The sequence below is a fragment of the Taeniopygia guttata genome, chromosome 1A, assembly GCF_048771995.1.
Source record: "Taeniopygia guttata chromosome 1A, bTaeGut7.mat, whole genome shotgun sequence".
NCBI lineage: Eukaryota > Metazoa > Chordata > Aves > Passeriformes > Estrildidae > Taeniopygia > Taeniopygia guttata.
In genome coordinates this window covers 61,042,035-61,057,886 of record NC_133025.1, presented here as the reverse complement: position 1 = coordinate 61,057,886, position 15,852 = coordinate 61,042,035, and the positions used below count along the sequence as shown (strand labels likewise).

At 42.7% G+C, this 15,852-nt stretch overlaps 1 protein-coding gene across 3 annotated transcripts in view; it reads right to left on the bottom strand.

Moving 5' to 3' along the window:
• The window catches only part of KIAA0930 (KIAA0930 ortholog), a 62,872-nt gene that overhangs the window by 30,916 nt on the left and 16,104 nt on the right, over positions 1 to 15,852 (bottom strand). For 2 of the 3 annotated variants that reach the window (XM_030263384.4, XM_030263385.4), the window contains exon 1: positions 14,385 to 14,517. The exons of the other annotated variant lie outside the window; for it this stretch is intronic. In XM_030263384.4, coding sequence (XP_030119244.1) covers positions 14,385 to 14,511 — 127 coding nt within the window. In that variant the 5' untranslated portion in view covers positions 14,512 to 14,517. Of the gene's footprint in view, positions 1 to 14,384; positions 14,518 to 15,852 lie in introns of those variants that run through there. 3 annotated transcript variants of the gene reach the window in all.

Genomic DNA, 15,852 nt, shown 5'->3' with positions numbered 1-15,852 from the left:
AAAATTTCATTAAACTCCGCAAGCAAGAGATGTTGTGATAGGCATAAGTTTGTGTATGTGATTTCAACCTAATCACTGTAGCAAACATTACTAGTTGTCCTAAAGCAGTATATAAGCATTGGTAGTCCACAGAAAATTTGGATTCTGACCACTGAAACAGTCTTCCCCATCTCTCATCGCCAACAGGGGTTTTCTTTCCTACCAATTTCCAACTTTAAGCAATGGTTTTATTCACAGAAAGGCACAGTGAGCAATTGCTGCCTCCACACTGTATCCACACCACCTATTCACAAGGACCTTGTGGCACACAGGACCTGAAGCATCCCTTTGCCAGGCTGACAAGTCCTACCCTGCTAGACAAGTATCCCCTGTACAAAAGTCATCCCCATAGCACCTCTACTGCCCTTCTCTGAACCTTTTCAGGTCTACAATATCAAAAATGAGCAAATGCCATACAACTTTCTGCACTTTTGACTGCACTGAACACAGGAATAATTACATCTCCCAAACTAGGCAATACCAACTTGCTCTGTGAAGATGATGTTTGCCCAGCTAAACCCAAGGGCACAGTTTCTGATGCAACAAATTTTGGGGTACAAACACGCCTTTCCACAAAACTATTTCCTCTTTTTCCCTGCTCTTCGTACCTCACTGCAGAGCTGTAGCACACTAAAAGGAAGAACCCTTGTGCACAGGTAGAATACAAGTGCAGATTTCAAATGTGCTTGTGCACAAGGGGACACATCACCAGGCCTAGAGGAGGGGACATTAGAGCATCTGCAGGCAACACTTCAAACCAATTTCACAGCCACGTGTGAAACTGCACAGTTTTGCATTGAGAAAATTCATCCCAGAGCTCTTCACTTTGAATACATCTTTATCAACAATACCTTACACAGGAAAGCTCACTATTTAATATGCTTTAATTTTCCAAGATTAAATTTATAAAAACCCACTGCATCAGCAACGGAAACAATTCCACCCACCTGAGAAAAAACCTTGACACTGAAGAGCAATCGACCAACACAACAAGTTTCTCAGTTGCCTCCCTTGCCCTTAAGATCTTGTACAGCTGTTTCTGAATCCAAAGAATTATTTTCTGCTATTTTCTGTTTTACTGAATTTCACCCAAGAGAGAAGGGATTCACAGAAGTGAACTTGAATGTGGCTTTAGGTACATATGCAATAATGAAAGCAGAACAATACACAACACCAAGGGGTTCTGTTAATTGCTTTTTCTATGGCAAACTGAGCACCTCCTTGCATAGAAACCAGCCAAAGGCCAGTAGAACAATTCCCACAGAGAGCTGTTACCTTATGAGAGAAGGTACACCATGGTTCAACTACTGTGGTGAAATATTGAAAGCATTCTCTTTCAGATTTGGGATTTTATTTTGGTTTTGGGGCTTTTTTCTTCCTATTTTTCTTACCAAACTAAGATTTTTCTGCCCAGGACTCATCTCACCATTCTAGATACCAATAACATATCTTATCTACATCATCAACTGCTTTCTAAAGTACTTCTGGTCACTTCAGAACTCCAGTTTCTGGAACACTTTTATTTCCACTTTCTGAACTTCACATATAATCTGCCACTTTGATTAAATTTACGATGGTTGTTTTCCCTTTGTTTTCTGTCATGCAGAGCAGCATGGAATGACCTTGTGGGAGTCCAGCACAAGTTCATGTATTATTTAAGTTGAAGACACAAAGAGAACAACACAGCTGATCCTGCAACCCATGCTAAGGTTTACACAACAGCCATGCAGTGTCACATATTACAGTACGTGATGCTGGCCACCAAAATGCAAAGGACACACAAATGTTTGTGTAGTATTTTGAAAGTCCACTAAAAGTGACAGAGAAAAAGTCTAACTGAACACGACTGAGGTTAAACACTGGCCACAAAGATTGGCTGGGTTTTAGAGCTTCCTCAAATTTGGACCCTTTGATTCTTCACATCCTGGAAAAAAACCCAGCATTGCTTATATGTCACTTCATTTCATGAAAGTAGTGAGAATACTGAAGGAAAAGAAGTGTTAATTGCACAAAAGCATCAAGAAGTCTCACTGTTTGGACTCTGGGCATTGCAGTTTTCTGCTTTATTCTCCTTGGGATGGTTTCTGTATTACTCAGAAGCAGAAGGTGGGAGAGAGACTACTTTCTTTTATCCACATTTGTTTCAATTCTCCATTTCCATTTTTACCTGCACTTCTTCCACTGCAGAAAATTGCCTCATAGCATCATTGCTGAGAAGACAAACACAATCTCCTCTAGAAAAAATATTTGTAAAATGTACTCTTAAAGGTCATACATCTTCCTGCAGGTCTCTTCTTTACTATTACATTATATGCTGAGGAAACCATCATTTCAGTTAACACTAAACATTGAATCAAAGCCTGCATAATTTAAATGCATAAACTTCTGTGCACCATCTACAGATTTCCACTTTGAAAAAGCAGAATTCAAATGGAACCATAATAACATGAGAAATATCTACCAACAAAAGTAACCCTAGAAGATAAATTTACAGAACAATCATCCAATATGACAGGTCAGTATGAAACACTAAATAAAGACAGCATTTTACAGGCATCTGGCCGTTTACTTTGAGCACTAATCCTAGCAAGGGTCAACACAATTGAAAGAATATGGTTACCTGCTACTGAACTGCAGTGCACAGAAATAATAAATTCATTTTCATCCAACAGTTGTCATCTGCTTCACTGTACTTCAGCCTCTCAAAGCATGTGGCAGTTCAGCTCCCGGGAAACAGCACCAAGCTCTCCAACTATCTGCAATTCCCAAAGGACTGCAGCATCACTTCCACAGATTTTATTCACTCATTAGGGAAGCACCAGAGGGATCACCTTGCAATGCCTTTCATAAGAAAGGACTGCAGAAAAGGCTGCTGTGTTCCAGAGCTGGCCTAATTGGGGATTTCGTGCAGGGGTACACATTCTCCTTCAACAGAGGCAACCCCACGGGATGCAGACACGTGCAGAAACTGGTCTGTAACAGTACAAATATGTGTTTTCACTGCTAAAAGGCATGCTATTTTTGTTCTCTGCCAAAGCAATCCCTCTGATCAAAGACTGCTGCTTCTGTAAATTTATGACATCCAAGGTCTCTATTTTCACACTTAATAAATACCACTGTCAAAGCCCTGTCTGAGAGGCTACTGTGGTAGATCAGGCAAAACCAGCAAATTTTATTTTAGGGAGTTATCCAGCCTTACAAAACTACCAAGACTGTGGTTACTACTGATAATTCCATGTACATACCTCCCCCAGAACTTTATCTTTGCCCAGGCTGCTAGTTAGCAACTTGCTGTCAAGGCAGAAGGAAGGAGCACTTACCACAGCAGCAGCTGGCAGAGAAGCAGAGTTATTTCCTATCCATATTCACTATCACAGACTGGTATTTGCCAAATTCAGTTTCTTTTCTGGTTAGAAACATCAGCAGCATCTTTATGAGTGAGGACTTGGCAACTTTACAGTGGAAGCCATAATTCTCACTTACCTTCTACACCACAAACCCACGCACTTTTAGAAGCTGACAACCAATACTTTCACCTATCTTGCAGCCAAGATTTAAAAAAACCACTTGTTTGACAGTGCCATCTCGTAGCTGGCTGCCCTACCTAATATGCACACATAAGACAACCAATCTAAAGAAGAATGTATTTCTTTAAAAATATAATTAAAAAATTAAAATAAAAAAGGGCAGCTCTTCAAAAATCCCACTTTGGGCTCAGGGTTGGGTTGTCCAACAAACTGAGTGTCTTTGCCAGCACTTGGATATTTCAGCGAGTTAGGCAGCACTCCCTTTAGCACTGTTATTACTTTTAATGCAGGTTTCTAAGGCAACAAATACAGCTGTTTAAATAGAAATAAAAGTGAACTGCCTGCCCACTCACCTACATCCCAGTGAAATCTCCTCTTATTAAATACAGGCCACCTCTTTAAACAAACCACAGTCATGCATGGAAGAAAAATGTTTCCTCTAACAGCTGATCACTTTCCTGTGAAACCATCAAATTGCCAAGGAAGCATGCCCAGGCTGTCCTGCAGGCATTGCAGGGTTGGAGACCATTGATCCCCTCATCAGCACCCCAGGTTTTCATGCTGCAGGCACCTCACATGCGTGAGGAAAGGGATAGTTCTTAACAGTCCCAAGTAAGGCACAAGAATTTCATTTAGTCCACAACCAAACGATTGGAAACAATAAAAAAACTGGCTCTCTGTGGAAATGGTCATTACTGGGAGAGAAGAGGGGAGGAGAGCGGAGGGGAGGGAGAGGACAGGGAATTTTATTAACAGATGTGACATACTATCTTCAGTCAGACAGAATTCAAAAAACTGCCCTAAAGCCAGCACCCTACTCCTTAAGGGAGAGCAACTACTGCAAAGCTGCTGTTCTCTTTCATAAACAGAGGTTTAGTCTTCAATTTATATTTTAGCTACTGAAAACATGCCATCCCTTTCCATTGGTAACCAGCACCACTGCTCCACTTTCTCATCCCAAGGGCAGCCTTGCACAGGTTATAAATCCCTGCAGACCTGGAAGGTTTTGTACATGGGTGTGTTACAGCAACCTGGACAAGGGGACAGAACCCTGGGCTAAAGAGTTGAGAGACTTTGAAGCTTTTTGCCTTCAACCTGCAACAAGTCTATTGTTCAGCACTTGAGCTCTGCTTCTTCTGCCCTCCTTCCCCTCCCTGGGTCTCTCCACCCACCACATCACCCTCAACAGGCTAAAAAGAGTTACAAAAATGGTTTATAAACAACCTTTATCTACCGAGAAATCACTTCTTCTATCTCATGACAGTTACAAGGGGGAGCATGTGAGAAAAGTCCTCCTTTGAAAATTCCTCAGCACAAGCACCACAAGGCAATGTCTTTTACTGCCTTTGCTCACCACTGGGCTTACAAACATCCTCCCCTGAGGTTTTGATTACACAGTTTACTGCCTTTTGATGTGGCAACTACTAGTTTAGAAGAATATAAATCTTAATATTCTTCTATTCAATCATTACAGCACTGAAGCACAGTTCCTGCATTTGAAGAAACACACCAAGGCTTTAGATACAGCCACAGTAACCCCAATTTCTCCCTATCCTTTTGTTTTCTGTAAATTTTAGGAAATGCCCTCAACCTCAGGTTTCATAGACAATGACAAGCAAGTACAAGGTAAGCATTACATTTTTACTTGCTGCATTCATCGCAGCCTTTTGCTGAAGAAACATTTGGGATTCCCTTCAAAGTTTCTTACCAGAAAAGGAGACAGAGGAAGGACATGTCTACACTTCATTTTCCCCTTTTGACCCATTCAGAACAATACAGGCTAAAAAATTCAAACCTTGAGTTTTCTTAATTTCTGGTAGTTGTAGAAAATAATTCAAATTCAAAAGGAACTTTTGCTGCAAAAAAATCACAGACAACTCTGTGTTTATGTTTCTTTGTTTCTTATTAATAAAGCAGAACTTATGTTATTTACAGGCCAGAGTGAGCTTCTACACAGCAAGTCTAAATTTTTAGTATCTTTATTTTGAAGATACCTAGAAATATTACTTTAGAAATTAATTCAAGACAGCAAGATTGCAAAACTGGCAGAGTACTTGGGATCTCACACTTTGCCTGCCTTTCTATTTTTCCATTTGAGACTCACAAGCACATTTTCCCTATTGGCTTCTAGGAGAAACTGGATGCTACTCAAGTGTAGAACAAGTGCAAAAGGATCATTCTTCCATTCAAAAATACTCCTGTTGTCTCACAGGACTAATGCATCATATTAAATATACACAGACATATGACTACCTTAATATCTATCACCAAATCAGTTAGACTGACAGTTGCTGAACAGAAGAAAGTGAAAAATCTCATAATTCTATTCTGGTCATTCTTAAAGCACCTAATGCAAACATTTAAATTGTTGTTCCTTTGTTAACTGAAAGAAAGGAAAAGCCACTGATGAAGAACAACCCAGAGTGAATCTGAAAAGTCAAAGAACTCAATATAACGTAATCTATGCTTTTAATTTCAAAGATCAAAGAGGATGAAATAATTTCCCCTTTAATCATGTAAAATATGGGCTCCAAACAATTCAAACGATGCTTTGAGTAGAGTTTAGTCACACTTGTTATGAAAAACAAGGGTCATCTGTTCAGACCTTCATTATTTAGGCAGAATTAAACTACTCATTACAAACTAACAAAAAAAGGTACTTCAACATCCTTACAAAGTATATAAAAAGCTGGATCATCATTATTCAGAAAGACACCTGGGTTTACAGAGCTTTATCTCCAAGTTGTACTGCCATGAACTTGCTACTTTCCTTCTGAAAGATTGAGATCAGGCAATCACTAAACAGGAGTGACCCCCCTGAGGCAATAAATTAATCTCCTCAAGGCTGATTATTTAACTCATACTGAACACCCAGTGTATTATTATTTTATTACTGTATATTACAGAGCACTGAGTTTTATGGAAATTTGAAACCCGCCTCTCAGGGTCCTTTAAGTAAACATATCCCTTATTGGAAATGTAGCACTGCTAGACATTCAACATCTCCTGTGTCTGCTCTCCAGCAACACAGAGGAATAAATTTCCAGTGGAATTTACAGCTCTTAGCAGAATGTTATAAATCCATTTCAAAACACTTCCCTCATCTTGGTAGAGTTTTGGCATCTCCAGGCAATTAAATCAAGCTCTTCATAGTGCAAAGACAGCTAAAGCTTCACTGGCATTTTAATCCATTTCTCAAGCTCCTGCTGATCACACCAGGTCCTGCAAGGTAGGACCAAGAACTCCCAATTCACTTCTGCTTTTCATCCAAGCTTGGCAGTTCAGACACGCAAACGGAGTTTGGAGCTAAAATTACCTATGTTACTTCCAGACACAGATAATCAGAAGTATTCTATCTTCCACCTCCATGTGCTCAAAGGAAACCCCAGCTAAGTGCTCATCCATATTCCTACAGAAGACCTGACAATGCAGTACCGACAGATGGATAAAATGGGAGCAACACCCAACACAATATTCCTGACACTTGGAATCACTCTGGCTGTGGTGACAGGGCAATTCCTGACATAGGGCCTTTGCATGGGAGCTTATGAAAAGCTGGGTCACTATTGAGTCCTAAAGATTTTCAACACAAACAGCAAAACAAGGGCAGTCTCAGCCTGACTCACTGAGCGCATCTTGCCTAAAAAGGAGGAACAAAAAGCCCAATGATGTCATTTTCCAGAGGGAAACTCGACAAAGTTCAGCAGACCAGGCCAACTCAAATGCACTTCAGCACACTGTTGTACCTGGAAACAACCCAGAATTCTTCAAATGTGAAGGACTGATGATTGCCTGACATCTGCTCGGCCTTCTGAGATAAGAAAGAAAATTATGCAAAAAATATTCTGAAACACCAAAAGCAGCCTCAATGCCAGCACCAGTAGCTGTTTACTCACTGCTGTGGCAGGACAGATATGGCTCCAAAATGAACTGCTCTTCACACCACAACACATTACCTGCCTGCAAAATACTACATTCACCTAAAGGGACTTAACTTGCCACCCCTAAGGAAATATGTCTCTGAAACCACCAGAGTAGGAAGATAAAGAATATTACTGTTTTCAGGGTTCAATTTCTGCATAGTACTAGCACACTGTCTATACTAGACACCAGCCAAACCAAAATGACAAAAACTTCAGTTTTAAAGCCTTGAAATGGCAGAAAACCCTGTAAATCTTCACACAGACAATTAGTGCCTTAAACAGAAAGAATTCAGGGAAAAAATTCCTTAGGACTGTTGGTGCATCTGATTAACTTCAGCTAACAGCAGTACTGCTGCAGAGTGCCCAGGTGACCACAACTCCACAGCAGCAGCAGCATGATGCTGTCTTTGCTGCTCCTGTATCCTGACTGCATTTTATTTCCTGCATAGAGAAAGGTAATCAAAACCCTCTTTACAACCACACACCCCAAAAAGAGAGCAACTTTGATTCCCTGAAATTCATCCTGCTTAACCCAAGGGACTGCAGACAGACCAAAACCAGCTTGTTTCACATACTTTTGAAAGCTCTCTGTAAAAAGCAGCTTCACTATTCGGTGGGCTCCTGACACCATGAATTGGTTTTGTGCAGACTTTCTACCTTATTGTTCACTTCCAGGTACTACTTAAAACGTCAGTGAGCTGCTACCTGATCCTACCGAGTCAGTTTACAAGGATAAGCAGATGCAACAATCATCACTAACTCTTTAACTGCAGGGTTTTGGTGTTCCAGAAATGTTTGGACATCAGACATTGTGTATTTGAAAATATTGAAAAGCCTGCATCCTCTGAGTCTTTTCTCTTGATCAGCACCTCGAACACCAACAGTTAGAAGGGAGACCAACACAGTTAATTCTTCTGGAAATTCCAGTTTTCATTCCTTGGAAAGAATCCAAACAGATAGAATGTTAAATCTCTAAAAGATCCATCCTGAACCTTATTGGTAAGATGTGTCCTAATCCCTAAGACAAACCTCCCATCCATCTTAAATTCCAAAACAGAAGTCAGACTTCCAAAATGATTTACAACTTACTAAAGATTTAGAGCACACTACTAGGACAAGAAAACTAAGCAGCTAAGGTTACTAGAGCTACAGTATTACATAAATAAGAGATGGGCTATAAGGCCCCGTAACATTTCAACACTACATTACATCCCAAATATTCACAAATACTCTGACTGCTCCCATTATCAGTCTTATGGATTCATAATTCTGCCCAGAGAGACACAAATAATAGAATTTTTAATTTTTTTTTTTTAATAAAAAAGGGGAGGGGGAATTCAGCAATTTCTGTTAGCATCCAAAAATGAACAGCAGCATGCCATACCTTAGAAACTTAACTGCTCCTTCTGGTGAGGCAGCCAAATGTTCTGGAAGGTATTTTGTGGACTTTTTTTTTTTTTTTGGGTGGTGGTGCTGGATTTTTTCCTAGTTTTTTAAAAATAATTTTGCCTCTCTAGTGCAGCACCTCCAGTCTGATCTTGATTATTTGAATGTCTACACTCCCAAGCAGGACATGAGAAATCCCACAAGGCTCCATCTCTATTAAAATGAAAGAACCACCTAATAACCCAAGTGTTAAAAAAAGATATGAAAGCTCTAATAAAAGAGAGTCTGTTATATTCTCCATGTGGCATGGAGTATCTGTCACACTCCAGACAGAAGCTAACCTTCAACAGCCACACAACAAATCCCTGAATACACCAGTGAGTGAGGGAAAGCCTGACATTAGTGACATCAGCCTGAACAAGAGTCTAAGGAACAATCAAAACAGAATTTTAAATTAGTCACCTTTACACAAAAAAAACCCAAAAAAACCCCAAAAAAACTCACAGAAAAAGGCATTAACCCTGGAGACCTGCAGCCCTAGAGCTTAGCCCCAGCTTGCTGTTCTCCATGCCCTGATCCTACAGGGACACTCCTAAACTTGACTGTAGGAGTGACAGGATGGGATCCCAGGACACAAAACACTTGGAGAAGCAGAAATGCATTCCCATCCCCTGGACAAAGCCACTGGATCTAAGAGTTTACTCCAACTGTGGTTTCTCCCACATCACCCCATCCAAGTGCTCATACACATCACATGTCTACATCTATCTGATTGCAGAAATGCCTTCCAGACATTTTATAATGCCAGGCAAAAAACAAAACAAAACAAATAAAAAAAAAGGCAGTTTTAAAATCAACTATCTTTCATACTGGAATTTCTTTGCTATTTGCTCATCTTTATCCAACTACAAATCTGAGGTTCAATACCTCAGGGTATTTACCTAAGGGTAAACTGGTTAAATCACTTTGATTTTAAATTATCTATTATAACTCTGATTTAAATAATCTGTTCTGATCTTGCACTGTATTTGCACTTTCTAGAACTCTTCCTGAAAAGAAATACAGATTCCTCCTGGTTGGGATATTTTTGGTTTTGACTGATTAGGAAGCTACTCTAGAAACACTTTTTTGTTTTACTATTTGTAAGTTTCTTACATTAGTATCTTTTTTTTCTCCTCAGTATTTGACTATACATTTTTTAGTGAACATGTCATATTCATTAGCTGCAAAACACTTTATAAATAGGGCAAAAAAATTGTGTTAATAATAAGATAAAAGTAATAAAAAACGTATTTTTAAACTGGAAACAAGTTGTTCTAAATAAAACAAACTCATTGGTGAATTAGTTTGTATACATGTCTCTAGTTTTGTTAGGACAGATGTGATTTTCATACCTTCTTGCTTTTGACAGATCAAAAGAAGAAAAAGCTTTACAGCTTTTGTAGTTTCTCACCTTTGACTCTATAACTCTCTGAACTAACTCCAAGAACCATGAATGAAGAATGTTTTGTGTCTGCTGGAAAGTGACTCCTGTCAAACCAGTTCTGTGCTGCAGTAAATCCCCTGCAGACACTTCCACCGACTCTGTGGATATGCTTTCTTCAAAGTAACAGACACAACTATATCCTTCTTGAATATTATAATTTAATTAAAAGTTACTACACTGTGAAAAAGCTAAGGCCTGAATCTAGTACTTCCAAATCCAAATTAATTCTCCTTTTAATTTTTCATTTCAACCTCTTTCACTTCCCAAAAAAAATTTCTTCCCCTCTTCTTCATCCCTTTACCCACAGTGTTCTTCCATCACAGTGACCAGCATTTACTGTGTGCCACTCCCCTCCTCTCAGTGATAGTAAAAGGGTTTTAAAATTATGGGGATTTAGGGTTAAAAGGAAAAATAAGCTTAGTAGGCTCTGGAAAAATAAACACCCTAAGCACATGAAGAACTTTTACTTGCTAGAACTGCACCTGTGTAGCTAGTACACGATAAATGATATAATTGTTAGATGTGATGATTGTTTAGTAATTAAATATAATTACTGTTTAATCATAAGAATAATCATGAGAAACTGTGGTCAGGGCCCTAAGAAAGATCACGAGAAACTTATGTCAATGTACGCAATAGAACAATTTCAGTTTAATAATTAATATGTAAGTTATATAACAATAGAATATAAAATACGTTCAGCTCGAAAGCCATGTTGGAGTCAGATTTGGGTCTGTACCCCTGATTCCCAGAGCTCTCAATAAAAGCACCTGCAGATAATCATATCCTGTGATTATGTGTGTTCCTGAACGCTGACATCAGGAAGGCTGAAGAATTCTTTCCAGGTGCTGCTCCTCAAGGCAATGTGCCCATGAATCACTCACAGTTTGCTCTCACATGATGAGCCCTGAGGTTTGCACAAACAAGTCCAGGCAACCCTCTGGCTTTGAGGATGAACATCACTGCTTTTCCCTTGCTCCTGTGCCAAGTACACGCTCCTCTCCTCAGCAGCTGTTCCAGCCCCAGAGCACCCCAGGACCACCAGGAAAGCAAGCACAAGAAACTCTTCTTGCCCACTCTGCTGGCACCTGGAACAGGTCCCTGTTGCACACCTCAGTTTTCAGCCGCTTGTTAAACACACCCTGTGGAGTGCTGCACTCCACGGGGCAGACACCTTATTTTCGGGATCTCTACGACTTCTCCATTTTTCACCACATGTCCCCATTACAGACCAGCCACAGTTCAAGAGATTGTTCGGATCTACCGACTTATTTTTAATTACTCATTCGAAATTCCAGCACAAATAAAGTCACGCTCCACCCAAACCCACTCTACTACTCTAAAAGCAGGGAAAATTGTCACTGAATGACAGAAGGACAAGGAAATTAAGTATCTGAAGATGTTACACAGTAGTATCATGAACCACCAAAAATAAAACACTCCCCAGTTCAGGGATCTGGCCAAAAGGAAACTTCAGAGCCTCACAGGCAGCCCGGCTGAGGAGACACACAGCACATCTGTCATTCCCTTCGGAGGAGAAATATTTCACCACAGAAGTGTTGCAACCAACAGCATTTCGGAGGGGCCTCAGTGCACAACACCAGAGCTGTCCAACTGGGTGACACAGACAAGAATTCTTGGAGAGACATCACCCCTCCCAACTTGGTAAATAATGACACGTGTCATTATTTTGAAGTGCTACATTTTGTACACTACACAAACAGGACATTACAGAAAATCCCACCACACAAGGGGATTTACATTTTTGAACAAAGCCTGTCCAAATGCTTATGTGACACTCTTGAAACAAAGCAACTCCTCTCACCAAACCTCAGTGTCAGCAAAACCAGCAATTTCCTCCTCCTTGGGTTCACTTCTAGGAAATACAGAAGAGGAGAGAGGATGGCCAGGTTATGACCCACTGAGTCCCATTTTACAGTCAGGGGATTAGCAATACTCAGGGAAAAGCCACTGTTGGCGTCTTTGCCAGTTGATTTGAAGGGAACTGAAAGCCAACAGGTTTCACCTGCTGATAGAGCTCAGAAGGATATGGCCACTACAGAAAACCCCACCACAAATATAAAACCAGCTGTGGGTGTGCAGGTCCCAAAGTCCCACAGGTGATGTGCTACCCAGGCACAAAAGGAAGACAAAATCTTCGTGTTAACCACCTGAACCAGACAGAACTGTGACTACTTTCATGACTTCTGAACTTGAGGAAAATCCATGACATTTGCTGTGTGCCAGAGCCCAGCATACTCCAGAACAGCCCAGGCTATTCCAGCTGTGTTGCATGCCTTGCAACAGCATTCACTGGTACAGCGCAAGCATGCATGAATTTAAACCACAGAATCACACCTTGGGTTCATCTACAGTTTCTACAAGCACCACACCAAAAGCTCAGTGTTTTTCCTAAAGGAGGTATTTAAACAATTTCCTAACCTGGCAACAAATCACAGCACAGAGGAAAGAGCTCTCATTAGGTGGGAGTGACAAAGTTGAAGAGCAGGGAACACACTGCAAAATGCACATTTCCACACAGGGACAGACACACAGGGCAAGTCTCATGGTGGGCTCTTGTGGATGTGTGCTCAGACACAAGCAGAGAAGAAGAAGTATCTGCATGGTCTTTCTTACCAGCTACCACAGTTTTTCCCTTTCCGAATTTCAGCAAAAGAAAGTGATGGTGATATTTCTCTTCCTGGCAGTCTGTATCACGCATTCAAACAAGAGATGGCCAAACAGGACCTGACAGAAGCTTTCCAATGAATGCAATCTCATAGGCATTTAAATTTTGTGGGCTTTTCCCCCTTTCGTTTACAACTTCTTTGCCACAACGTTTTACTTACTTTATTAGGCGCTGTAACTTTCAACACTACATCACATCCCAGAGAGCCAATTCTATCAGAAAAAGGCATAAAGAACCAAGAATTATTTCTCTTTGTTCATACAAGATTTCACTCTGTGGCAAAGCAAAAGGAAAGAATAGAGAGCCCACTCCTTCCCAGGGAAACCATAGCAAGCACAGAAAACCAGAGATTCCCCATGTTCATCCAAACCTCACAGCCTGTAAAACCTGAATAAGAACTTACTATGAGCTTTTAACAAAGACTCAAAATGGATGAGACTTTTGAGGCCTTATAAACAAGCTGAGGAGGGAGGAGTCATTAATACAGGCACCGTGAGAGAAACAAGTGTTGTACATCAGTTTTCATCATTTGAAGCACTGCCCCTGCAAGAACTTCTGGGTATTCACCCCCTTAGAACACAGTTCCAGTCCTGGCTATACAAAAGCTTTGAATAAGGTAGACAGAAATTTTGGATGTTTAGAACAATTTCCATTATCTCTACTGCTGCATATAAAGATGAGTAATTTATATTCATTAATATAAACGTTCAGAAGAGCTTCCTGATGCGAACAATTTTGGTTAATGAGCTGCCGTACCATTCTGCTGCCTAAAGTCAACCGAATTTCAACCCGAAACTTCTGTTTTGCACTGCATAAGCTTTGCCACAAGCTAAAAAAAAAAAAAAGACTCGCTGTGTGAAATGAAAATAAACACGACAGAAAGCTTAAGAAAATGAACGGTTTAGAAAATGAACTGACCTGCAAGAGCCACAACATCCTGCGCTGACTGCAAGCAGAGTGAAGTCATTGAACAGAGAAGGGAGGTGGCAGGCTCTCAGTCTCTAGAGAGCAGCGCCCGGGAGCCGCACAAGAGCGAGCATCGGCGAGAGGCACTAAAACCCCGCTGTCCCCATCCCAAAACACACCGTGCGCGCTGACCAACGCGACACGGGCAGAGGTGCGCGGTGCTCCCGACCGCATTTCTGGGGAGCGTTCGGACAATGGGGCGGGGGATGCGCCCGGGGGCTGGGGCGGGCGGAGGGGCCGTGCCCGGGGAACACAACAACAGGTGATGGTGATGATGGTGACGGTGCTGGTGGTGGTGCCGGCAGAGAACCGGGCCGGGACCCCGCTCCGCCGGGGCTCGGCCGCCGCGCCCGCCCCGCCCGACTCACCGAGGCCGCCGCTGTCGCTGTGCCGGAGCCCGGCGCGGCTCCGCTCCTCCGCTATGGCCCGCAGCATGTGCCGCAGGGAGCGGTCGGGCTCGCCGTCCGCCTCGCCGTCCCTCCGGGCGCAGGCCATGCCGCCGCCGATGAGCTCATGTCAGGCCGCCGCGGAGGCGGCACCGGCGCTCCCGGCACGGCGATCCCGGGAGCCTTCCCGGGCCGGCCCAGGCCCCCTCGGGACGTTCCCGGCGCCGCCGCGGCCGCTCCCCCGCCGCTGCCCGGCCGCGCTCCGCCGCTTCCTCCTGCTGCTGCTGCGGCCGGGCGGGACCGGCGGCGCCGGCACCGGCCGGGCACGCCCACAGGGCGGGTCTGCCGCCCAGCGTCATCCCGGCAGCCCATCCTGCATCCCTGGCATCAGCCAGCGCCCTGGGAAACCCGTCCTGCATCCCTGGCATCAGCCAGCGCCCTGGGAAACCCGTCCTGCATCCGTGACAATCCATCCTGCATCCCTGACAATTCATCCTGCATCCTGGGTAACCCATCTTGCATCCCTGATATCAGCCAGCATCCTGGGAAACACATCCTGCGTCCCTGACAATCCATCCTGCATCCCTGACATCAGCCAGCATCCTGGGAAACCTGTCCTGACAACCCATCCTGCATCCCTGACATCAGCTAGCACCCTGGGAAACCCGTCCTGCATCCGTGACAATCCATCCTGCATCCCGGGTAACCCATCCTGCATCCCTGACATCAGCCAGCACCCTGGGAAACCCGTCCTGCATCCATGACATCAGCCAGCACCCTGAGAAACCCGTCCTGCATCCATGACAATCCATCCTGCATCCCTGACAATTCATCCTGCATCCTGGGTAACCCATCTTGCATCCCTGACATCAGCCAGCATCCTGGGTGATCCATCCTGCATCCCTGACGTCAGCCAGCACTGAGGTGCTTTATGTGCCTAGTTTTCTTTTGCTCTTCCTCCTTTCTTTGTACCAGTCTTGTTACTCTTGCTCCTATCTTCATCTGTTAATTGCCATAGGTTATACTGAATGGAAGCCAGAAAACTCTCAGCCTTGTACTGTGGGAATAGAAACACATCTGAACTTGTAGGCAGAGCTTTCAGCCCAGACTCATCCCTCTTCTCTTCAGCCAAAACCACTGAGCTTCTGCCTCTGAGCCTTTTATCCCAGGTTATTCCTGTGCTGCTCCTGAGAGGATAATTATCTCAATAGGAATGACATATGAACCATACACTTTGTGGTAACAGACTTGTGAGATTAATAAGCCTCTTACACAGAATCCATGTCTCATTGTTTTTCTTGAGCTGTACTTGTACCCAGAAACCTTCCATCACATATGAACCCACCCTAAGCTCTTCACCAGCCCAGCAAGCCTGAAATCCACGTAGGAACTATTCTTTCACATCACTAAGCTCTTGGATAAGAGGAAGTGGGGAAGTCCCTTGACAAAG